At 42.9% G+C, this 25,564-nt stretch overlaps 1 protein-coding gene across 1 annotated transcript in view; it reads right to left on the minus strand.

Moving 5' to 3' along the window:
- LOC149142116 (sister chromatid cohesion protein PDS5 homolog A-like) overlaps positions 1–25,564 on the minus strand; it is a 57,901-nt gene that overhangs the window by 28,277 nt on the left and 4,060 nt on the right. Inside the window, exons 2-9 of the mRNA XM_089451412.1 lie at positions 16,571–16,705; positions 16,239–16,447; positions 15,853–16,000; positions 15,612–15,749; positions 15,427–15,516; positions 14,588–15,313; positions 14,392–14,480; positions 14,223–14,274 (exon numbers count right to left, since the gene is read on the minus strand). Of these exons, the coding sequence (XP_089307538.1) occupies positions 14,223–14,274; positions 14,392–14,480; positions 14,588–15,313; positions 15,427–15,516; positions 15,612–15,749; positions 15,853–16,000; positions 16,239–16,447; positions 16,571–16,705 (1,587 nt within the window). The remainder of the gene's footprint in view (positions 1–14,222; positions 14,275–14,391; positions 14,481–14,587; positions 15,314–15,426; positions 15,517–15,611; positions 15,750–15,852; positions 16,001–16,238; positions 16,448–16,570; positions 16,706–25,564) is intronic.

Here is a 25,564-nt window from a genome sequence, read left to right on the forward strand (position 1 = left end):
GGAGAGGTACTACTGCCGAGGGAATTCTCTGTTGGGTGAACCATTTCTGGCACCCTGGTTGTATTCTGAAAACTGCATAATAATAAAACCCTCTGAATAGCTGCACCAATTTTCCCGCATTGGGTTTTTCCGAAGACATTGATGATCTATAGATGTTGATATTGTACTTGTGTTTATTTTCAGTATTTACATGGTAAATAACTTGTTAAGTAATTAAACAAGTAGGAAAGAATAAACTAGATAGTACAGGAAGAATTTCTAATGGGTTAAACTTAGAAATTCCAACATGGTATCAGAGCATGGTTCCAGATCATAGGAGAAATGAAGGCATCAACTAGCAGAAAAGTAGCAGCAAATTCAGCTGTCCAGAGCGATATAGCTGATCCGTGCAAAAGGCGATAGAGGAAGGAGTGACGCAAAGAGACTGCGTCATTAGTCTAGGCCAGAGAGGGGCCAGCGCAAAGGCTGTGGGAGGCAGAATCAGGCTCATGCAGAGCCACACAGAGGCCAGGAGGGCTAACGCGGTTGGATGAGGGAGTTGATTTGCCAGTGTCAAGATTGCGTAGGGCCAAGTGGCTCAATCCTTCAGTTGTTGGGGCATAGGAGGTTGTGGGTAGTTTGCAGAGCGAAGCTAGTGGGGAACTGTGGTCAGAACAATACCTAACAAGGCAAGACCAAGGTGGAGGAAGTTGCTACCGAGGCAAATTTCTAGCCAAGGAATCCTGATCAGTATCAGATGATCGGAGTGGGGCACCTTGACATTGGCAAAAGGATTCCCAGAAGGGAAATCGAGACTCAAAGGGAGTCGAACCAAGAACTTACAGGTGAGAAGTTGAGAGACTCGGAGGAGTCAAAAGAAGAGTAGCACAATGGTCGTGAATGAACTAAGAGATCAGGATAGGTTGGACGAAGCATCCAATTTCGTGGTCAGGAAGGCTAGAATCTTGTCCATTCTAGACAGAAATCGCATCAAGGACTTCGCCTTGAAAACAATAGCGATCCCAGTTGACCCAGCTGAAAATGAGAAGTACGAGGAGGCAATGGCTAGGGCAAACTGCATCATCCTTGTTGGGGTCAAGGATCATGTCGTACCGCATATTGCCGAAAAGGATACGGCAAATGAGATGTGGGAGGCCCTGAAGAAATTGTACCAGCATACTTCCGTGCAGAGGAAGATGTTACTTGAAAATCAGCTGCGGTCATACCAGATGCAGTAGGGAGAGCAGATAGATGTCTTCCTCGGTCGATTGAAGGAGATCCATGACCAGTGAACTTCCATAGGGGCCACGCCGATGATGAGGACCGCATTGAACGCAGTATCAGAGGATTGGGAGGTATTTGTCCAGAGCATACTAGGCAAGACGAGCCTTCCAAATTGCAAGGAATTGTAGGCAGCTCTTCATCAAGAAGAGATCAGACAAGTGACCAAGGCAGGAAATAGCGGCAAAGGGTTCAGAATCAAGGAGGAAGAAAAGGATGTGGCTCTAGAATCTGTGGGGAAGCAAGAGAAGAGAAAGAAGAAGGACCTCTCCAAGGTCAAGTGCTTCCATTGTGGGGAATTGGGTCATTTTGCGAACCAGTGTCCTAGGAAGAAGAGTAAGGGAGAGGCTTCTGAGACCAAGGCAGCACTAGCGCGGGCGAAGAAAGAAGTCGAGGAGGATGACGATTGTGCTATGAGTGCTCATGTGCCACTTGAGAAGAAGTGGGGAGATATCGAGCTGTAGTAAGGATGACTACAAGCGATGAGGGGTAGAATCCTTGAGGTACCCAACCTCTTGGATTATACCTTGCTACGGGAGCCCTGAAGAGGAGTAGCAAGACTGGCAGATGTCAGTAGTCACAGATGTGGATGGAGCGGCAGAGAGTGCCACAGTGCAAGAGTATCGGGATAGCGCGAGACTAGCAGGCTGCAACAGTGCGAGGCATGGGAGTGTTGCACTAGTGTAGGATGGCACAAAGAGGTGTGCAATGGTGCAAGATGCAGGGAGTTGTTGCAACAGCGCAGAGATCAGTGGAGGGAGCACTTGTTAGCGGCAAGGAGAGTTTCAACATCGGGAGTGTTTATAGCCTGACATGGATGTCAGAAGTTGGGTGGATCAGTTACTTACTTCTCAGTAACTGAGTTGCAGTGTAGTAGCAGTATGCAGTAGCACGATGCAGCATGATGAGAGGGGATTCAGTGCATATACAATGCTGGGAGGATGGACCAGCAGTAGCACAAACGCAGAGGTAGCTACCGTACGGATGCAGCAATGGCAGTGGCAGGGCCATGGGCAGCAATACAGGATGCAACAGTGCAAAGGATGTTGGGCAGGGAGACCTAGCATCAGCACAGGGATCGATGCTGGATAATCAAGGTGATGCTCAATGTGGAGTATTACTAGAGCACTGTCCTCGCTAACAGGGAGTGTTGATTTGGGGTAGCATCGAATGTGCTCTAGCCATGAAAATTGGTGGAGAGGCTAAAGCACATGAGATCTCCAAGACCCAGAAATGGTTTGGGCAGATTCTAACCGATTTGAGAGATATTAAAATAATTAATATTTTTTATGGAGTTCCTAAGTCTAAACTTAGGAAAAATAAAATATTAATGGGTATTAATATAAATTTGGGTTAGAAGGTTCCAAAAGTCATGGATCAAGCCAAATCTAATCTTAGTTGTTGATTAGAGATTTAATCTCGGTCGTTGATGGACCAACGAGAAAGTATAAGAGGAGGCTTGAGAGTCAGTTGGAGAATACACCAGAGTGATCAATCATTCGATTTTCTAGAGCGAGGTTTGCTAAGACAAATCGAATCAGTAGTCAACAGCGAGGGGCTGTGAATACATAGCAGAGAGACAGAGTCTGTACCAGAGAGAGCGCAGAGCCCGGAGAGGTTGACATAGAGGCAGCTAGGAGTTGCGCAGAGCCAGGAAAGGCCAGCGTGGCTAACGCAGAGGGTCTAAGGGCTGACGCAGAGGCTTCAGTAGTTGCGCCGAGGCTAGCAAAGCTGACGCAAGGCCCAGAGGCAGTGCTGGCAAGATTTTCGTGGCGCAGACTGGACGCTGGTGAGCCGGGAAGGGTGACACAGTCCCTATCAAAGTGACACAGAGCAGTGCAAGCTGCAATTGTTGTTGTGGGATCATTCATCCAGTGATTGATCAACTGGAATATCTATCTCCGAGGAGAGGTACTACTGCCGAGAGCATTCTCTGTTGGGTGAGCCATTTCTACCACCCTGGTTGTATTCTGAAAACTACATAATAATAAAACCCTCTGAATCGTTGCACGGGTTTTCCCGCATTGGGTTTTTCCACGAACATTGGTCCAAAAATAACGGTATCACTTGTGTGCTTGTTTTCTTTCAATTGATGATCTATAGATGTTGATATTGTACTTGTGTTTAATTTCAGTATTTACATGGTAAATAACTTGTTAAGTAATTAAACAAGTAGGAAGAAATAAACCAAAAAGTACAGGAAGAATTTCTAATGGGTTAAACTTAGAAATTCCAACATTAGGTGCAGTCATGGCCAGATCTTGGTTGCATAAATATGGACGCAACACTAATCCAAGTTTTGGAGCAGTGATGTCATCTCGGATGGATAGAGCATAAACCTTAATCTCGGTACGCCTATGAATAGAAGGTGGGATGGCTGGAACAAAGGTATGTTCTTAGCATACCTGTAGGTACAGTCAAGCTAGATCACGGTTGATGGAGCAGAAGAAATCTCGGATAGATAAGTAGTCTCAGCATATAGATATTTTAGCTCTTGCGAAGGTACAATAATGAGGTATAGTAACAACAGTGATCCTACAGCTGTAATGAGAGTCTTGGCATAATGACAAGGATAAGTAATCTTGGATTCATGACAGAAGCAGTAACCATTACAGTCTCGGCCTAGATGAAAGGTAAGATCACTATTTCAGTGGATCTACTTCATATGCAATCAGTGTATATATGATATTAAGAATTTCAGAACCCTTATTGTTCTTAATGTCTCGGGTTAATAGAGATCACGATGATTCTAAAGATGCTATCTCAGTCATGTTGAAAAGAATTTCGGTAACCATTGGAGTATAAGCATAACGAGGAGCAGTGTCAAGGGATTCAAGCAGCGTTAAGGATTGCAATGTAGGCATGATAAAAAGGAAATAGTAATGACAGTGATTGCTACACTCTCGGCATAACAAAAGAAGTTGTAGTAACAATGATGATCATGATCCTGTTCTTGAAAGAACACGGTCTCGATGAAGATACAGAGATCACCTCTGTGGCAACCTCAAGGGACAGTCATGGTGCAGCAATGATGACAATTGTAATAAAGATCTCAGTGATGCAGTAGTACAGTAGTGATGATGATCTCTGCAGTGATTAAGAAAAGGGATTGGTGTCTTGGTCTTGGAGAGGCAGAATGTGTAAAGGGTCATGGTCTTGGTATTCGTAAATGGAATCTCTATAAGAAGAATTTTGCGTGGGTTTTCCTCTCCAAGAGGGAGAGGTTTTAGCCTTGGCAGAAAGCCAAATATTTTTGTTCTTGTCTCTTTTGTTTTGATAGCAGTGTGATGAAGAAATCACACACACTAAGGAATGGAAGATTAAGCTAAAATTAAATTGTATAAATACTTCACAAATTGTTATCATGTAACAATGAATCACCTTAAATGTGTTTGCCCTAGATTTTTCAACACTGACAAATACAGGTTTAGGGATGGCGTGGCTTATTGTTGAAGTAGCATAAGTTCCATTCCTAGGCTCATATGTGGGAGTTGATTATGAGGAGACTGCACAATGCACTACTGGCGAGATAGTCTGAGGTGTCACAGGAGCTTGAGGGATAGTGGATGGTACACTTCGTCTACAAGAGGGTACCCAAACTCCAAGCAATGTCAAAGTGTATCATCAGGAGTTGGGATAGTGGATTTCACTATGTGGTCTGGCAGGAGCAGCGCAGGTTGGCATGCATGGGACAAACTCCTGATACTTAGCGTCCACCCCTAGGATACATACAAGGGTTAGAGATGACGGCCAGATGGGTTCTAGCAAGTAGCAGCACTAAGAAGCAACAACCCGTGAGGAGTGGGAGTTATGAGCTCCTAGTATGGTTGGGGGATCCAGAGATCCGGTTGGCAGTTGGATCACTCCACTTCGTGATGAGCAAGGTCATGGCAGAGTGTGATCCAGTTCACCTTAGGTTTAACACATGGGGGATCACTGAGACCTCCACTACATGGCGAGGTAGACTTATCTTCTTGTTGCTCAGGGTCGAGATTGGCAGTGGAGGGGTAGATATTGGCATCATGGAGATGCTCGGGCAGGATGAGCTTGGCTCTCACTGATTTTTCGCCAATAAGACTCAAGAGAGGAGGATATAGTCTATGCACAATGGGGAGTATGTCATAGTTAGAGTAGCGCAGATTCAGCATGGTGGCACCACTTTGAGATTAGCGGGGGACTTGAGCATCACAGCTCTTCACAACTCAATAACCTTTAGGGATGAGTTGGCTACTACAAGGGGAGATCACGCAGATCTTCCTTTTGGCTTCAGTGAGTCACTAATGGAGTGGGGGACTTCATTAGCGTGGCAGGTGCATAGCAAGATGATATCAGGAGAACCTCACGGGAGCGCAACACTATCTCTGTAGGGATTGGGTGGTATATTCAAGAGTATACTCTTTGAGTGCATGGGATGGCCTATGTAGTAGGATAACTTCACGAGGGGTCGGGCATAGTGCCACATTATCATGATCCCCTATTAATTGATGGTATGCAGGGAACTTCTGGTACTTGTATCGGGCAAGATAGTGAGTGGAGCGAGGGGAGCTTCACGCTGGACAAGATGGCTTAGGATCTTGGTATTGAGGGATTCTTTCATGTCAGAGCAGTGTAGAGGTCAGGGACAATTCAGTGGCACATCTAGGACCCTAGCCCATTTTGCAACAACAGTGGGGAGCAACACCTACAGAGGATGCTAGTTCAAGCATTGCTTGAGGAAAAGTGATTTTCGGTGAGGAGGACTGTAATATCCCTTCCCATAAAAATTTGCTAAATGTCTTTCTCAATTTTTGTAAATTATGGATGGGGAAATTTTTGGATACAAGCTTAGGAGAAGCAGGTGGATATTAATTAAATTAATGATGTGTGGTAGTGGAGGCCCCAAACATTAGACAAAGGGAAGATTAATCACATAGTGGGATGTGGGGACAACCCATGATGAAATACGCACCCCTTGATGGAGAAATTTGAATGGCTAAGAAGGAGACTCAAATTGCTTGGTGAAGGGGCCCACGTGAAGGAAGAGAAGCAATTATAAATAAGAGGAAGGCAACATCATTAAGCACTTTTGATCATTTGACATTTTACACTTTGTTGCTCAAGTTGTTCAACTGAGTCACAAGTGTTGTTTAGCACCAGAGGTTTCCAAGGCAAAATCTCACCCACTTCTTTGGTGGACCACAAGTGCCACCCTAGGGAGGCAAATTCTACTCATTTTTGTAGTTGGAAGGAAGACCACACAGGCGGCACTAATTCTGAGTTAGCTGGGACGCAGTTCTGGGAGCCACATAGTGATTGGAGGAGAGAAGACACGAAGTGAGGGGTTGTATTGTTGCTTCGGCACACTTTGAACAATTTTCTAGCACAGGAGGGAGATTTGTAGGGACAGAAAGCATCACCCAACGACCACTTGAATTCTTGGAGGAGGGCCTGCATCATTCTCTCCATGGACTGTGCAATCCTTTGTTGAGGCAACTTGTGGGGTGGCTTGCGAAGAGGTTTGAGCAGCTGGGGCTATTTGGAGTTGGATTGGATGGGATTGTGGGGGATTTTCCAACATTTTGGTGGAGCAGCAAACACAACATCTGTTGCAGGTTACATTTCTGCTTGTGGAGGAGGGCCAAGCATTTGGGGTCAACTTTGGAGCGTCAAAACTAGAGCAAACCCTTTCTGGGTTTTTGACAAGGATCTCATAAATAATTTGGCAGAATTTTATGGGCAGATTTGAGGGGTCAAACAAGGATACCAACTCAGCCAGCAGCTGGAGGAGCTAGGGGAAATTGGGCCGAAATTCTGAGGTCAACATTTGGCCAATTCCTTCGTGGGTTTTTGTGGGTTATTGGTAGAGAGCCCGAGGTTAATTTCCCATAATTTTATGAGCACCGAAGGAGGCCCTAGCAACCATTTCTTGCAGCCAACAGTGTAGAATTTAAAAGGGATAGTGTAGAGCTTGGTTGGGGACAGCCACACTTGTGTTCGAACAGTTGATTTCATCACCTAAGCATTGTTAGGTTACCTTGAGCAAGCCCAGGTGTATGCTTTCTGATTTTACTTTTGTACCCAGCGATTATATCAATAAAATGGCTCAGCTCAGCACAGATTTTGGCATTTTCTGGGTGTTTAATGTGGTGTAATTTCATTTGTGTTTTTGCTATGTTTGCTTTGTTTATCATTGTAAATTTCCATTAGGTATATTACAGGTCTGCTATAGCCTCTTCCTATTCCCGAGACGAAATGGGAGAGCATATTGATGGACTTCATTACCAGGTTGCCAGAAGTTCAGGGGCTAGATTGCATCTATGTGGTGGTTGACATACTGACAAAATTCGCCCACTTTTTCGCCATTCCAGCCAAAGACTCAGCTTCACAGGTGACCGAGTTATTTTTTCGAGAGGTGTTTAGGCTACATGGGTTGCCTAAGACAATTGTGAGTGATCGAGATAGCAGATTCATGGGAGGATTCTGACAAGAGCTATTTCGCCTTATGGGCACACAGCTTACCCCCAGCATGAGCTACCATCCCTAGACAGATGGACAGACAGAGATAGTAAATAAGTGGTTGGAGGGCTACCTGCGCAACTATGTGACCGGGCAGCAGAGAGCGTGCGTGAAGTGGCTACACCTTGGAGAGTAGTGCTACAACAACACTTATCATTTGTCCATAGGTATGTCACTCTTTCGTGCTTTAAATGGTTATGATGCACTAATTTTTGCTGATACGGTCTTTGGAGACAGCATGGCCCCAGGGTCCAAGGACTGGATACAAGAAAGTCAGCATATCCTTATAGCTCTTAAGAATAATTTGCAAAATACTCAAAACTAGCAAAAGTTGTATGCGGACAAGGGTAGAGTTGAGCGGCATTTTCAAATGGGGGGCTTGGTTTTTCTGAGACTTTAGCCATACAAGTAGTCCACACTGAAGCAGAAGGGAGTTGAAAAGTTCAAGCCACGCTTTTATGGACCATACAAGGTGATTCGGCAAGTAGGAATAGTAGCATATGAGTTGGAGCTCCTACAAGAGAGTAAGGTGCACAAAGTATTTCATGTGTCCTGCTTCAAAAAGGCCTTGGGACAACAAGTGATAGCTACTACTGAGTTACCACCCATGGATGATGAGGGGCACTTAGTTTTGGTGTTGAAAGCTATCTTATAGGAGAGAGAAAGGAAGCTCAAGAGCAGCACAATCAAGGAGTTTCTTATGAGATGGAAGGACTTACCTGAGGAGGATGCCACCTGGGAGGGAGAGCAAATTTTGCAGCATCCAGCACTACAGTTGTTTGAGGACAAGCAACATTTGGGAGGGGAGGGCTGTCATGTCTCCAACAAATAATTTTGCTTAGGAGAATTCACAATTTTGCAATTTTGCTAATTGATCAATTTTTTGACTTAGGAGAAAGGGGTTGGAGGCATAAACTAAATTTTTTCAAGGAAAAGGTTACCAACTTAGGAAAAATGAAAAACTAAAGTTGGTGGGTTGTGGGGGCCACCCAAAGAGGGAAATTGAACCCCTTGGAGAAATTCGCACCACAAGAGGAAGAAGGAAAAAGGAGGGAGTGGGTGGGTTCAAACTAGTGGGCCCACAAGGAAGATCAGGGGCAGCAAGTATAAATAGGAGAAGCAAACTCATTTTTGGGGTTCTTGGATTGTGCATTTTCAGTGTTTTCTTGAGTTGTTTAGCCAAGTCAGCTGGTGCTGCTTAGCAGAGGGATTTTCAAACGGAAAATCCCAACTCTCTTTTGGTGAACCCAGTGTGTCACCCTAGGTGAGAATTTCAGAGCTCGGAGGTGATCGATTTCCATCTATTGTGAGCCCATTTCTCTACTGGTTCAACTAGTGCATGTTCCTTGGAGGATGCAGTAGCAGAAGTTCGTGGTGCTTGGAGGAGGTGATTTTTGGGGAGTTACACTTCAGGAATTTGCAGATAATTTCCTTGGAGGGGGACGAAGCACCTGGAAGAATTTCAGAATTAGAGATTGCTGCTCCTAAGAGAGCTGAATTTGGCCACTCTAGGGCCTGTGCAGGGGTGTTTCTGGGTCAAGCTGTGGCGCAGGGATTGAGGGGAGTTTGAGCTGAATTTGGGGGCAGGAATTTCATCCACATTCCTGCAAACAATCTTGCAGAGAATTTCCAGCCAATTGAGGAAGGTTTTGGCACAGAACTTGGCATCATTTCTGGGCTGGACGTTGGGCCAACAGTTGGAGGAGAACACACTAAATTTGGGTAATTCCGAGCAGCCAGAATAAGCCCAAGAGTTTTCTGGGTTTTGTTGGCTATGTGTTGAGGAGCTCAGTCCTAATTTTGCAGATTTTTTGGAGCAGGTTTGAAGCCCCAAATCACAGATTTCCACTAGTAGCAGTTGCAGAAAATTTCTGAGCAGAGCGTACAGCCAGTCTAGCCATTTCCAGCAAGGAGATTTACACATATTCACCTAGGTATTTCATGCTTGTTGTAGCAAGCCCAGGTGTTCTCATTCCATCTCCTATTGTACACAGGTTGACTTATAATTTGCAATAAAATAGCTCAGAAATATTGTTCCTGCTCAATGGTGTTCAAATTGTCTTTGCATGTGTGAAATTTTCAGTTGCATGTTCCATTTATTTGCTGTAGCTTAGTTCATGTTCTTGGTATTCATTGTATTTCCCTAAGTATAATATTACACTAATCTAGCCAAATTTGATGATAGATTAAAATCTCTTTGTTCGAGGCTATGTTGCGGGGGAGCGCCCCCCCTCGAACCCGCTCCCGAATCGCGCTCCGGGCGGGAGCGCGCTCCCTCAAAAAAATTTGCGCTCCCTGGTCTGTTAGGAATCGTTATAGGGAGCGATCGCTCCGGCGCTCCCGGAGCGATTTTTAACGCCCGGGAATGATCAGGGAGCGATCGCTCCCGGGCGTTAAAAATCGCTCCGGGAGCAATTCGCGTGGGGCCGGGAGCGGGTCAGCGGAAAAAAATTCAGCGGACCCGAAAAAAATAAAAAAAAAAAAAATAAAAAAATAAAAATAAAAAATAAAATAAAATAAAAAAAAATAAAATAAAATAAAAAAAAAAAAATTGGTTTTAAAAGGCCAATGGGCCAAAAACATATTCATTGTTACTTCATTGAGCTTGAGTTTGGCGCTGGAGCAAGAGCAAAGGAGCGAGGAGCAAGTGCAAGTGCCAAGGAGCGAGGAGCAAGTGCCAAGGAGCGAGGAGCAAGCCTACAGAGGTAAGTAACTTAGTAATTTATTTAGTTTAGTTGGTTAGGTAGTAATTTAGTTAATTTAATTTAGCTTATTGAGTTTAAAAATCATGTATTTAAATTAAATTAATAAACTAAATTAATTAATCCCAATAAATTAAATTAATTTGCAGATTCAAGAATCAAAACCCTACAAACATCAAACACCATGGACCTGGCTATATTTCTTGGCATTTTCCTCTTCCTGGTCCCTTTTATGGTTATTATGGTGCTGGAGAGTAGGAAATGGAGGGGCCAGCCCCAAACTGAAGAGGGGGATGAAGAAGCCGGAGAAAGTCAAATGGGTGAAAACCTCGGTGAGGAGGAGCTGGAGGAGGGTGAACATGACCCTCAAAAAACTAAACAAGACCAAACTCTATTGTGGAAATATGTTAACAGGGCTGAAACAGGGAGAGGGGTTGGAACCACTAAATTTCATTGCCCCCATTGCAACACTGATTACACAGGTTCATAATCACGTGCTAGAAGACACCTCTGCGGGAAAAGGCCATGGGATGGAGAGAAACAAATAGGAATCAAAACTTTTACAGCGGTGTCAGCGGAGGAAGCCCAATACAGAACAAAAAAATCAAGGGGTTTCTTTGAACCAAGCTCACAATCACAAAAAACTCCTTCAGCATCCTCCCAAGGCAGTGGATATGGACATGGAGGCACAGGGTCATCATCTTTAAGGCGTAGAACCATATCAGATTTCCTTGATGAGGGGTGTAGGAATGATGTGGATTAAAAAGTTTACAGGTTTCTCTATGCATGTGGGATACCATTCAATGTTCTTCACTCACCTTATTGGCACGAAATGGTTTCTGCCATAAATGATTCCCCTAAAGGATACAAGAGCCCTAGGTATGACAAGGCAAGAACCGTTGGCCTTGATCATGAAAAAGCAAAAATATCACATTCTTTGAATAAAATGACAAGTTCTTGGACTGACCATGGGGTGTCCATTGTATCTGATGGATGGACAAATGTAAAAGGCAAGCCATTGATAAGTGTTCTTGCTGTGTTGGTTAGTGGTCCCATCTTTCTAGCTGCACATGATTACTCAGACAAGTTTAAGACCGCCATCAACAATGCAGAAGCATTACTTGAAACAATTGAATTGGATACAATGAAGTGCATGATATTGCAAAAATGAACAATACCAATGGATTGGTAATTTGTGCAAACAAATGCATAGATCCATCACTCATTGACTAGAAGCACCTTCACTTGAAGGTAAGAGAGGCATTAGCTAGCATGGTATCAAGTCCACATTGGCAGGTGTTAAAGGAAAGGGCTACAAATGTAGCTGACATGGCAGGTTTTGAAATGGTGGAGGAGGCCGCTCTTGATGGGCAGTTTTGGACAAGTGTGAGGCAGGTATTGGATTTCACCAAGCCAATTTATCACATGATTCGGTTTGCAGATACAAACAAACCAGTGATTGGCGAGGTGTATGAGCAAATGGATACCATGTTGGGGGAAATAAAAGACATTGTTCATAATAGAGATCCCAACTTGTACAAACTGATTCATGATTGTGTGTGTGAACGGTGGAATAGGCTTAACCTTCCACTACAGTGCTTGGCGTATATCCTTATGCCAAAATACTACCCTACATCTTGGTTGGGCCAACCTGCAGCAAGGGGTGGGGTTAGGACCAAACCCCATTTAAATCCAGAGGTAACTAAAGGATATTTGGAAGCATTAGAAAAGTTGGTACCTGACAGGGAGGAATGTGCAGCTGTGCGCCTTGAAATAGGCAAATACTTCAGTGGCACTGGTTTGTATGGTAACTTCCATGCAATGGACGACAAAGATAAATTTGAATCTCTCACATGGTGGGAAACATATGGCGGCCACGGACTTTTGCCAAAATTGGCAAAAAAAGTTCTTTCACAGGTTGTAAATTCTTCTTCTGCAGAGAGGTGTTGGAGCACCCACAGCTATATACATAATGTGAAAAGAAACAGACTCAATGAAAACCGAGCAGAAAGCTTGGTTTATGTGCACTACAACTTGAGGTTGTTGAGTCATTACTGTGATCGGGCTAATGAGGATCCCACATATAAAATTTGGGACAATCACCCAGAGGATGACAATTTGGAGGATGGCATTGTACATATTGAAGAACTAGAAGAGGAACTTGTAAGGGATGAAAATGAAGCAGCAGCCATGCCACCTCCACCTCCACCTCCACCATCCAGTAGCAGTGCTCGAGGTCCGAGTCTTGTTCCTTTGCTGTCGCCACCTCCATCTACACCCTTGCGTGGAGGTTCTAGTTCTGGTCGTCGGTCTGTGCGGGAGACTCCTAGAAGACCACCACGACCTGCTTATACTCCTGGAGACTCTCATGGCAAGGGCCACATGTAGATTTACAGTTTACTTGTCTTTTTTAGTTTCTATTAGACTTTAGTTTTCATAACTGTTGAGTTTTGAGTCCTTGACTCTTGACTCTTGACTCTTTCATATCATAATGATATTTTTTGTAAACATTATATCACTGTGACAATGAAAATTTGAAGTTTGAAGTTGGGCCTTGGCAATTATAACTCATTGGTAATGATTGTGAATTATGAATATGATGCTTTGTGAAAGACTAAAGTTGTTTCATTTCATCTCATTATTCATGTTTCATTTTATAAATTTTTAACATTTCATATCGTGTTAACAGTTAGAAGTTAGGACTTAGAAATATCTTCGATATTACTTCTTGTAATGGTTAAACTTAGCTTACAAGTACAACTTTGGTGATCAATGATGATAAATGTTATTGAATTTTCAATTCTGAAAGCTTGAAGTTGAAACTTTAAGATTGAATTTGATGAATCATGATTTATAAGACTCAATATGTTGCAGTTGTAATATGTATTTTACTAACTTGTGGACATGGTTGATGACGATTATAATTTCTAGATGATTGATGTGATATGGTTCAATGATCAATCTATGTTTTTTTATGTTTTTTATGTCTAATTCATCATTCTACATGTTTTTGTTGACATATATGTATCAAAAATTAAAAAATATAAAATATATATATATTTTTAAAAATTCGCTCCCAAACCAGGAGCTTCTGAAAATGGTCGCTCCCGCTCCCGTTTTCGCTCCCACTCCCGCTCCCAAGTAACATTGGTTCGAGGCGTCTTGCATGCTAAGTCACATGATTACTACAAACCTTGAGCTGATATTGGCTTTACCCCTGTAGGTTATCCAGACACTTTCCATTTTGCTCATTTGTATTTACTGGTTATAATAGACTGAAAAAAACTCACAATTTAGATTTATCATATAATATATGTACATGCATAATCCCAGCACAGCTGACTGGCGACAGAACATGAGTTATCCCACATGATTACTACAGACCTTGAATTAATTCTAGTAAGACCTCAAAATAATCTAGCCTAACCAAATTTTATAATAGATTAACTTCTCTTTGTCCTATATGTCATGAAAGTTGCATGTTGTTTTTTTCTTTTGGCATTTGTTTTCCTTGATCATAAAAAATGTATTGCCTCATTACCTTTTGTTGACAGATGTTGATAGTCGATTACAAAAACGTACCAATAAAATTTGGATTATTGAAAAGACACATGAGATTTAGCACCCGTATCTAATATTGTTATCTGTGAAACAGTTAAATCCAGTGTCTAACTTCTGAATAACGGCACACTCGTAAATGAACAAATCCGGAAGTTCAGGATACACATCATCAACATACATGTAAAGTTTGACTTTGTAGCCTACCTTATGGGTGTTGTTTGCAGGATCAAAATTGTTTATGTTTCCATAACGGAACCTGCAACAAAGCACAAAATTTATAGTGTAAATACCTGTACAAAACTAGCAAGGTATATATCCACAGTTAAGAACAAAATGATAGAATCACCACATGTTCAATCAATGCAATATTTACCTTCTATCAACTGGCCACCATAGTTTTATTCGCTTTCCAACAAGTGTCTCATCCCCTTCCCTATCTTTCTCAACCTTCCATTCAGGAGACTGCTAAAAAGTTTCATGTCAGGTGGATGGCCAAAAAAGCAATAAACAAAAGCTGTTGTATTTCGTAAGAATGAAGATTGGTGTTTTATAACAATCAATTTCTCTACCTTGCTATGATCTTCCACTGGAGTTTTGAAGCCTTGGACTGCTCCCTTAGCCATTTTCTCTGTGGCCTCGTTAGAAGGGACATCTTCATCAGTTTTTTTTATATGTTCTTCACTTTTTCGCCCATTCCTTATACTTTGGCTTCGTTGACAGACATCTTGCAATGTTTTTCGACTGTAGCATGACCTTCTGGGAGCTTCTACAATTTCATCTTGCACCCAATCTTCATTGCTTTTGTTGATCATAAATTCCTGGGCATCAACAGAAACGTCTTCATAATGGCGGTTTTCCTCATCTGCTATTGTATTTGATGGAGAAACTCTCCCCACAAAATCTTGATTCTGTACCTCTACCTCTGACTGTTGCTTCTTGGAATTCATTGACATCAAGTTGACACCATGCACAGGTTGGATTCTCTCATGTTCCGTTCCAGGTTGAGCCTTCTTGGGCCTCCCTCTTTTCCGTTCATGCACCAAACCTTCATTGGCATCTTCCTTTGACCTAGACTCACCCTGGTATCTAGATTTTGAGCTTCGAAGCCGTTTACTTCCATGAGACTTACTTTCCTGATCTACCTGTGAATCCTCTTTTCCCTGTTCTTCACTGGTCATCAAAGTGACACCCATCCTGTTTGGCTTTTGACATGACTTCTCTGAATCATGTAGAATTTCTTCTCTGGAAGAATCTGCCCAGTTTCTTCTAGTTCGTTTTACAAGGGGACTTGATGGCTAATAACAATTAATAAAAAAAAGGCTTAAATAACTAGTGAAGTAAGAGATAATAATACAAATGATTGAGCTTGAAGGAAGACCAGACTTCTAAGACATATTTGAAATGCTACCTGAGAAGAATGTGACATATTCCCAGCATGTAAAAACCTTGTGAATAACTCCCTGTCAGCTAGGCAATGTGGTAGAGAGCTTCCATCTGTCTGCACAAACAAACATGTATAATAGAAGCATAATTTGCATAACTTATTTATCTTGGCATAATAATGATATCTACATTCTTCAGTTCATAGCAGACCTTCTCTTCATTTCCTTCACAAACTTTGTAAAACTGAGAAGGCAAGGGTGTCCCTCCAGGAATACGACCAGAGGAGTTTTTTTTGTGTCCCAAATTCTTTGCAATAATGATGCCAATGTCACAGAGTACATAAAGATTCTGCACATACATGCTATTAAACATAAGGCATTGATATCCATGCTATGCCCATTGCTAGACTTTTATTATATAAGGAAAATATGACACAGAAAAAGCAGCTTACATTAGTGAAATGTTTATCTACTGCATCTTCAGCTCTTTTTATTGCACGGAAAATAGCTAGGATGGATGATAAGTTATCTATATCATCCTTTCTAGTACTGTCACTACGATCTTGGCAGAATAATGCCTGGAGATAAAATAGCAACTGCCTGCATAGAAATTAAGAAATGGTATAGCTCATTCATAAAAGCATATAATCTGTCATATGAATACATAGACAATCAAAATTGCAAATGCTGAGACAGAAACCTAAACTTCCAATGCATATGTTCAAACTCTGTTCTCTAATGAACAAAAATCCTTTCAATTATGTTCCTTCCGATGACGCATATACAACCACGCAGATGCAAAAATTTCTTGGCCAGAATGTATTAATCAAGATGAAACCTATAAAACGGTTCATAAGCTTCTTTGCTTTCAGCATCACTTCCCATTGGGATGGTTGGATGATGTCCAAGAACGTGAACCAAGTATGTCAGAACATATTCTGGGTATATAGTAAGTGATGCTCCTTCCATTTGTTTAGGTGCAGATGATTGACGGAGTAAAGCTTCACGATGATAAGTATCAACAAAATCTGCTAGGTACTTTTTTGCCTGGAGTAAGGTGACACATAATAAGATATCTTTCAAAAAAATGGGTTTTGAAATACTCTACACAATAACTTGGAAAAGGAGCACAACAAGATGAACAAAGACAAAACAGTAATGCAAGCCTACATCTGCCTGAACATCTTTGACATCATCCGAAGCAGCCAATGCAAAGGCAGAAGCATATTTGTTACTGATTGTATGCCCTTTGAGGCACTGGTGAACTTTATCTAAGAACCTCCGTCGCACATGAACTGATGGATCCTGTGAATCAAGCAAAGAATTTGTATGTCTTATTCAAAACCAACAAGATATACAAATGAAAGCGATGATAAAATTAATATCACGAAGTGGTCATAACATGGTGTTTATCAAGCAAAGAATTTGTCTGTTTTATTCAAAATCAACGAGTTAAACAAATGAAAAAGACGATAGAATTAATATAGTGTAATGGTCATACCACTGTATTTTACTTAGGAGTCCGCATTAGGCAATAGATTGCCATACAACATGTCGTAATAAAGTCTGAATTCACATCACTAGGAGCTAAGAAATGTAATAAATGAGGAATTTATTATGTCACAATCCAATGCTAGATAGTTGTACTGGATATAATCTCCTTGAGACTGTTGTACTTCTAAGTTCTAACATTACTAACTCATCATTACAATGTTCTCCCTCTTCTTTTACAACTCTGTCAAATTTGTTAAATTTCTAATTCGTTATATGAGATCTACACAAAGATTTACCCCATGGCTGAAACTGAAAACATTAAGAAATATAAATCAATGTAATGTCCCAAACGGGATAATCTGCTAATTATGCAGAAATTTACTCAACCCAAAATTTCACCGTAAAATCAACATTCTATTAACAGAAGATTGCCATGTAAATAATCTCATTTTAATTATTATAGATAAACTGGGTTACATGCAAATACAACCAATATAGCTGAGATGAAAAGCTGGCCTCGACAAATCTGCTGCACCGGCCTCCCAAAACTGCACTGAAATCAATCATTGCACCTGTGAACTCTGGCTGAATCCACCAAGGAGATGAGGTGGGTTTCTGTCCACTCTCACCAAAATCACCCGAGGGTTTCCGTCTTGGGGCTACCCATGAAGTAGAGAACCAAGTTCTCAACCTCTCATACAAGAAGTAATGTCAAATCCAAGATGTCCTCCAATGGCCTCCTACTCCTCCTCCTCCTTTATAGATCTTACATGGCCTCCTCCTCCTCAACATTCTATTAACAGAAGATTGCCATGTAAGATATAACATATAGAGTGCATGCAATTTCATAACACAATAAGCAGAAAATAATCTCATTTTAATTATTATAGATAAACTGGGTTACATGCAAATACAACCAATATAGCTGAGAGATGAAAAGCTGGCCTCGACAAATCTGCTGCATCGGCCTCCCAAAACTGAACTGAAATCAATCATTGCACCTGTGAACTCTCGCTGAATCCACCAAGGAGATGAGGTGGGTTTCTGTCCACTCTCATCAAAATCACCCGAGGGTTTCCGTCTTGGGGCTACCCATGAAGTAGAGCACCAGGTTCTCAACCTCTCATACAAGAAGTAATGTCAAATACAAGATGTCCTCCAATGGGCTCCTCCTCCTCCTCCTCCGTTATAGATCTGATGGACTCCTATTTTATTATTATTTTATTCATGGAGCACTTTTCCCTTTTTTATTTCAATTAAAATATTATTTTTAATGCGAGAAAAGGGTAAATTGGCCACCATGTCTCCGCAGGTCACTGCAACTCACATCTAACCATTCCATCTGTTGGAATTTTTAAGTTTAACCCGTTAGAAATTCTTCCTGTACTATCTGGTTTATTTCTTCCTACTTGTTTAATTACTTAACAAGTTATTTACCATGTAAATACTGAAAATAAACACAAGTACAGTATCAACATCTACAGATCATCAACTGAAAGAAAACAAGCACACAAGTGACATTGTTATTTTTGGACCAACGGCCCCGAAAAAACCCAATGCGGGAAAACTGGTGCAACTATTCAGAGAGTTTTATTATTATGCAGTTTTCATAATACAACTAGGGTGCCAGAAATGGCTCACCCAACAAAGAAGGCCCTCGGCATTAGTACCTCTCCTCGAAGACAAATATTCCAGCTGATTAATCATCGGATGAACAATCCCATAGCAACAATTGCAGCGCCCACTGCTCTGCGTCACTCTGTTAGGGATTGCGTCACCCTACCCGACTCACCAGCTCCCAATCTGTCCCACGAAATCCTTCCATCGCTGCCTCTTGGCCCTGCATCAGCTCTACTAGCCTCTGCGTCAGCTTCTGGAGCTTCTGCGTCTTACACGCAGGCCTCTCCTGGCTCTACGCAGCGCCTGGCTGCCTCTGCGTAGCACCCAACTGCCTCTGCGTAGCACCCAGCTGCCTCTATGTCAACCTCTCTGGGCTCTGCATTCTCTCTCTGGTACCAACTCTGCCTCTCTGCTATGTATTCACTGCCCCTCGCTACTAATCACTGATTCTATCTCTCTTATCAAGCCCCGCTCTGGTGTGCTCTCCAACTGACCCTCAAGCCTCCTCTTATACTTTTTTCATTGGTCCACGAACAGTGGAGATTAAATCTCTAATCAACGGCTAAGATTAGATTTGGCTTGATCCATGACATTTGGAACCTTCTAACCCAGTGTTATATTAATAGCCATTTATTTTATTTTTCCTCAGTTTAGACTTAGGAACTCCATAAAAAATATTAATTATTTTAATATCTCCCGAAACGGTTAGAATATTCCCAAACAATTTCTGGGTCTTGGAGATCTCATGTGCTTTAACCTCTCCACCAATTTTCATGGCTAGAGCACATTCGATGCTACCCCAAATCAACACCATCATGTAGATCTTCTCGTTCTGTTCCAATGAGCTATTACACTAAGGCGTTCTATCAAGTATTCCTCTCAGAATGCCACCTTAAGCATAATTAATTGAGTCAGGCCCAATAATAACAACGTTTTCTCAAAGTTGTCGAAATGCACCAGAACGAAAGGCAAATTGTGCGGATGATGGAATATACCAAACGAATGCCATCGGACCTCATAGAAACTCCTCAAAACCCCTCTAAAAGCCCTTGGGCCCGCTGATGACACCAACCTGCACCTGTGACCTATCTACCCCCAACTCTGAAAGTCCATCCTAACCATGTCATAAGGAACACCAGAAAAAGGAACATTACAAATCCTCCCACCCCGAGATTGCTTGCCCTCAAGCAATCCAAACTTGTGGATTGATCTGTTGGCCCAACGCAACTGAAACCTAATGCCCAGATCCCATACGAACCACTAGGTGATGCTCTTCCTCTGTGTCAACCCATCATGAACGGACCCTTCAATGCTTGGATCCCAAATTGATCTTTGACTGTACCTAACATCAACCAATCCTCTTGGATCCCAATGCCACCATGACCAATCATCGTCCAAGTACCATGGCTCAGACTGTGCTCTGTCTCCAGCTATAGTTGTTGCTCCATAAAGCGAATACCAACTCATCAGCTCTCTCAAATCCCACCTCTGGCATAGGCCAAGGACAATCCCACTCTGTTAATGTTGGGCTAGTGCTACTGAAATGCTAATGAACAGTCAATGCACATCCCACTACCCACTAAAACACATATTAACCCTCTCATCTAAGCAGCCCTGTTGTACTGTGGCCCAGACTAAGGTTGATACTCCATGAAAAGGATACCAACTCATGATCTCTCGCCAATACATCCTATGTGATATTCCCACTTACCAATATTGCTAAGGGGAGATATCAATTTTGCCCAATTTTGGATAAATTCGCACTTGCACTTAAGAAATGTGGGTTTAGAGGTCGCACATGAATTTTTGAGTTAAAGGGAAGCCCAAACATTAGAGGAAGGAGGAGAAAAATCAAACTGCTAGTGGTAAGTGGGGGCTACCCATAGAGAAATACAACCCACAAGGAAACACGCACTCATTGGAGGGATATTGGTGGGGGGAAGTCAAAGTTGGGCCCACATGGGCATTTTAGAGGCTCTTTGACAAAAAGAGGAAGAGGCAATCATATTTTGTCATTCATGATTATTTGAGTTTTCTCTTAGACTAGCACGCTTGAGCTAAGGCCAAGTCTACAAGTGTTGTTGAGCACAAGAGGTTTCCAAGTAGAAATCTCACCCCTTGCTACAGTGGACTTCGAGTGCCAGCCCAAGGAGGGAGTCTCATCCTTTTTAGTTCGATCCGGGAGAAGCGAAGAGTGAGTGTGGAGAAGTTATAGCAGCAACAGCGCAGGCACTGCGCAGTCCTTAGAGGAGTTACATGTGAGAAGGGAATTTAGGGTTGAAACTTGGGGAGGAGTCTGGGGAGGAGATTTGTTGGTGATTGCAATCATTTTGGGGGCTTTTAGTGGTAGGATTATCAGGTGGGTCGAATTTCCCAACAGTAGTGCCATTCAATGAAATTGGGCTGAAATTCCAAAGTCAACATTCAGCAAATTCCTTCATGGGTTTTTGTGGGTATTTGGTGGAGAGTCAGGGGTTAATTTCCTAGAATGTTTTGAGCACCAGAGGTGGCCCTAGCAGCTATTCTTTAGAGTCGGTAGCTCATTTTATGAGCATTTCAGCACAAAGCCAAAGGGATATCAACCAGTACGCTTGGGGGACTTCATATTCATCACTTGGGCTTAGCTAGCTTGCCTTGAGCAAGACCAGGTGCATACTTTCCAAGCACCCATTGTAACCTCATGTTTTATCAATAAAATGGCTCAGTCGCGCAGTTTTTGGCTCTATTTCGTGTTCTAATATGTGGGCAAATTTTTTGTGTTTTTATCTATGCATGCTTTGTTTATTACTTCAAATTTTCCTTAGGGATATTACATCCTATGGGAAGGATCAGATGCATAGGCACCTGTATATGTTATAAGTCCTCTATGTTGCATCGTGCTCCACTCATGCAACCCCGCTTGGTCAACCAACAATATCAATCAAGAAAACCCTGCCTCTCTCCCTATAGTGGGTAAAAGTAGCCAAACTGTGCTGCAAGACCTATCTATGTACTCCTAGAGAGGGTTACTCCCTGAAAGGACTACAGCTATGCTAGTTGTTTGTGCATCTACCCTCACCTCATCAATGGGTCGGCCCAAATATGGATGCACTACCATCTCCAACAACTCCTCCCTCTTCTGATCGCAAACTCCATTCTCCTACCGTCTACTAGCCTCCTGCAAAACTACCCTGTCAACCTCCAACACCTCCTGAGAACAAGTGTCTGCCAATACTGCCACCCTGCTAGTTGTTTGTACATATGTCTGCTCCTCATCAATGACTAACCCCAAGGGTTGTTGCCCATCCTCCTTTATCACAGGCTCAATATGGACCTCCAACTGGCTCTCCCCAAAAGGCTCATCATGCATATTGTGCACATCATCTTCCTCAGCTGACTCATGCTCCACCATATGTTGTTCATGCTAACTCATCACTAGTGACACACTATCCTGAATGTCTCCCATAGGGTCCATTCACTTCTCATCATATAAATTTTCCCTGCTGTCAACAACTCCACATGACTCATGCTCCTCAGAGGCATCCTCGTATGAACCCATGGACTCGTCCAAAGAAGAATCCTCACCCTAAAATTCAGAAGGAATCTTCTTCTGCTCTACCTCTGCCATCTCCTCCATATTACTAAAGCATGAGTGGTCAAGCCCCCAAGCTTCCTTGCAGATGAAGCAAAGACCCTTCATCCACAGCTCATTCTTGTTGCATGATCCACCAAACCTGAGTAGCTCCTCCCTGGTCAATTGTCTCCTGAACAACCCAATGTTCTGCTCAACAAACCTTTCGGCTAGCTCATAAGCAGCGCATGAGACCAATTGTTCTCTCCTCCAAATGCTCAACAATCTACTCCGCAACTCCCTGCAAATGGCATCACGACCTCCCATACATGAAAATATAATGGACTGCATATGTGTTATGACCATGTCAGGATGATGTTTCCTAATGCTAAAGAAGCATTGGAACATCTGATGAATCAAGCCATCACACTCCAGATCAAGCATCATTTCATATTTTCAGAACATGGCCATGCCTCCTAAAATCTAAGGCTTCTTCCCAAACGTAGAGCCTGCACTATTGTCAAAGTCGTGGAAAGTCTCTACTATCAGTCTGAAAACTCTCCTCATAACATCATCAGTGTAAGGAGCTATAAGGGCAGTTAGTGTCATGATGTTACTGAGACAAGATGCAACTGGAAGTCTAACCCCGGTTGATTTGAGGTAGCATCAGATGTGCTCTAGCCATGAAAATTGGTGTAGAGGCTACACCACATGAGATCTCCAAGACCCAGAAATGGTTTGGGCAGATTCTAACCGGTTTGGGAGATATTAAAATAATTAATATTTTTAATGGAGTTTCTAAGTGTAAACTTAGGAAAAATAAAATATTAATGGATATTAATATAAAACTGAGTTACAATGTTCCAAAAGTCGTGGATAAAGCCAAATCTAATCTTAGCCGTTGATTAGAGATTTAATCTCGGTCGTTGATGGACCAACGAGAAAAGTATAAGACGAGGCTTGAGCGTCAATTGGAGAATACACCAGAGTGATCGGTCATTCTATTCTCTAGAGTAGGATTTGCTAAGAGAGATAGAATCAGTGATCAACAGCAAAGGGTGGTGAATACATAGCAAAGAGGCAGAGTTGGCACTAGAGAGACAGCGTAGAGCCAGGAGAGGTTGATGTAGACACAGATGGGTGCTACGCAGAGTCAAGAAAGGCCAGCGTGTGAGACGCAAAGGGTCTAGGGGCTGACGCAGAAGCTCCAGAAGCTGACGTAGAGGCTAGCAGAGCTGATGCAGGGCCAAAAGGCAGCACTAGAAGGATTTCGTGGGACAAATTGGGTGTTGGTGAGCCAAATAGGGTGACGCAGTCCCTATCAGAGTGAAGCAAAGCAGTGGGAGTTGCAATTGTTGTTGTGAGATTGTTCATCCAGTGATTATTCAGCCGGAATATCTGCCTCTGAGGAGAGGTACTACTGCCGAGGGCATTCTCTGTTGGGTGAGCCATTTCTAGCACCCTGGTTGTATTCTGAAAACTGCATAATAATAAAACCCTCTGAATAGTTGCACCATTTTTCCCGCATTGGGTTTTTCCAGGGACATTGGTCCAAAAATAATGGTGTCACTTGTGTGCTTGTTTTCTTTCAGTTGATGATCTGTAGATGTTGATAATGTATTTGTGTTTATTTTCAGTATTTACATGGTAAATAACTTGTTAAGTAATTAAACAAGTAGGAAGAAATAAACCAGATAGTAAAGGAAGAATTTCTAATGGGTTAAACTTAGAAATTCCAACATGGTATCAGAGGGTGGTTGCAGATCACAGGATAATTGAAGGCATCAGCTAGCAGAGCAGTAGTAGCAGATTCAGCTATCCCAACTGATAGAGTTGATCCGTGTAGAAGGCGACAGAGGAAGGAGTGACGCAGAGAGACTGCACATCATTTTGGGCCAGAGAGAGGCAGCGCAGAGGCTAAGGGAGGCAAAATCAGGCTCACGCAGAGCCACGCAGAGGCCAAGAGGGTTGACGCAGTTAGCTAGGGGAGCTGATTTGCCAGTGACAGGATTGCGCAGAGCCAAGTGGTTAAATCCTTCAATTGTTGAGGTATAGGAGGCTGCGGGTAATTTGCGGAGCGAAGCTGGTGGGGTACTATGGTCAAAACAGTACCTAACAGGGCAAGACCAAGGAGGAGGGATTTCCAAAAGGGAAATCAGGACTCAGGGGCAGTCGAACCAAGAATTTCCAAATGGGAAGTTGAGAGACTCAGCAGGAGTCGAAAGAAGAGCAGCATAATGGTCGTGAATGGACTGAGAGATCAGTATAGGTTGGACGGAGCATCCAACTTCGTGGTCTGGAAGGCCAGGATCTTTTCCATTCTTGACAGATATCGCATCGCCTTGAAAAAAATAGCGATCCCAGTTGACCCAGCTGAAAATGAGAAGTACGAGGAGGCAATGGCCAGGGCGAAGTGCATCATCCTTGGTGGGGTCAAGCATAATATGGTACCGCATATTGCCAAAAAGGATATAGCGAATGAGATGTGGGAGGCCCTGAAGAAATTGTACTAGCATACCTCCGTGTAGAGGAAGATGTTACTTGAAAATCAATTGCGGTCATACCAGATGCAGAAGGGAGAGCAGATAGATATCTTCCTCAGTCGATTGCAGGAGATCTGTGACCAACTATATTCCATAGGGGCCACGCCGGATCAGGAATTGATGGTGAGGACCGCATTGAATGCAGTCTTAGAGGATTGGGAGGTATTTGTGCAGAACATACTCGGCATGTCGAGCCTTCCAAATTAGGAGGAACTGTGGGCGGCTCTAAGAGATCAGAGGGGTGACCAAGGTTGGGAGTAGCGGCAAAGGGGTCAAAATCAAGGAGGAAGAAAAGGATGCGGCTCTAGCATCTGCGGGGAAGCAGGAGAAGAGAAAGAAGAAGGACCTCTTCAAGGGCAAGTGCTTCCATTATGGGGAACTGGGTCATTTTGCGAACCAGTGTCCTAGGAAGAAGAGTAAGGGAGAGGCTTCTGAGACCAAGGCAGCGCCAGCAAGGGCGGAGAAAGAAGTCGAGGATGACGATTGTGCCATGAGTCCTCATGTGCCACTTGAGAATAAGTGGGGAGACATTGAGCTGTAGTCAAGAGGACTACAAGCGATGAAGAACAGGATCCTTAAGGTACCCAACCTCTTGGATTATACCTTGCTACGGGAGCCCCGAAGAGGAGTAGCAATACTGGCAGATGTCAGTAGAGATGGATGTGGATGGTGCGGCAGAGAGTGCTACAATGCAAGAATCTCGGGACAGCGCAAGGGTAGTAGGCTGAAACAGTGTGAGAGGCACGAGAGTGTTGCACCAGTGCAAGATGGCACAGAGAGGTGTGCAATGGTGCAAGATGCAGGGAGTTGTTGCAGCAGCGCAGAGGTCAATAGAGGGAGCACTTGTTAGCGGCAGAGGAAGCTTTAGCATCGGGAGTGTCTCTAGCCTGATAGGGATGTCAGAGTTTGGTGGATCAGTTACTTACTTCTCAGTAACTGAGTTACAGTGCAGCAGTT

Source organism: Pinus tabuliformis, chromosome X, assembly GCF_031772625.1.
Source record: "Pinus tabuliformis cultivar Carrire ecotype Pingquan chromosome X, CPIR1, whole genome shotgun sequence".
NCBI classification, from domain to species: domain Eukaryota; kingdom Viridiplantae; phylum Streptophyta; class Pinopsida; order Pinales; family Pinaceae; genus Pinus; species Pinus tabuliformis.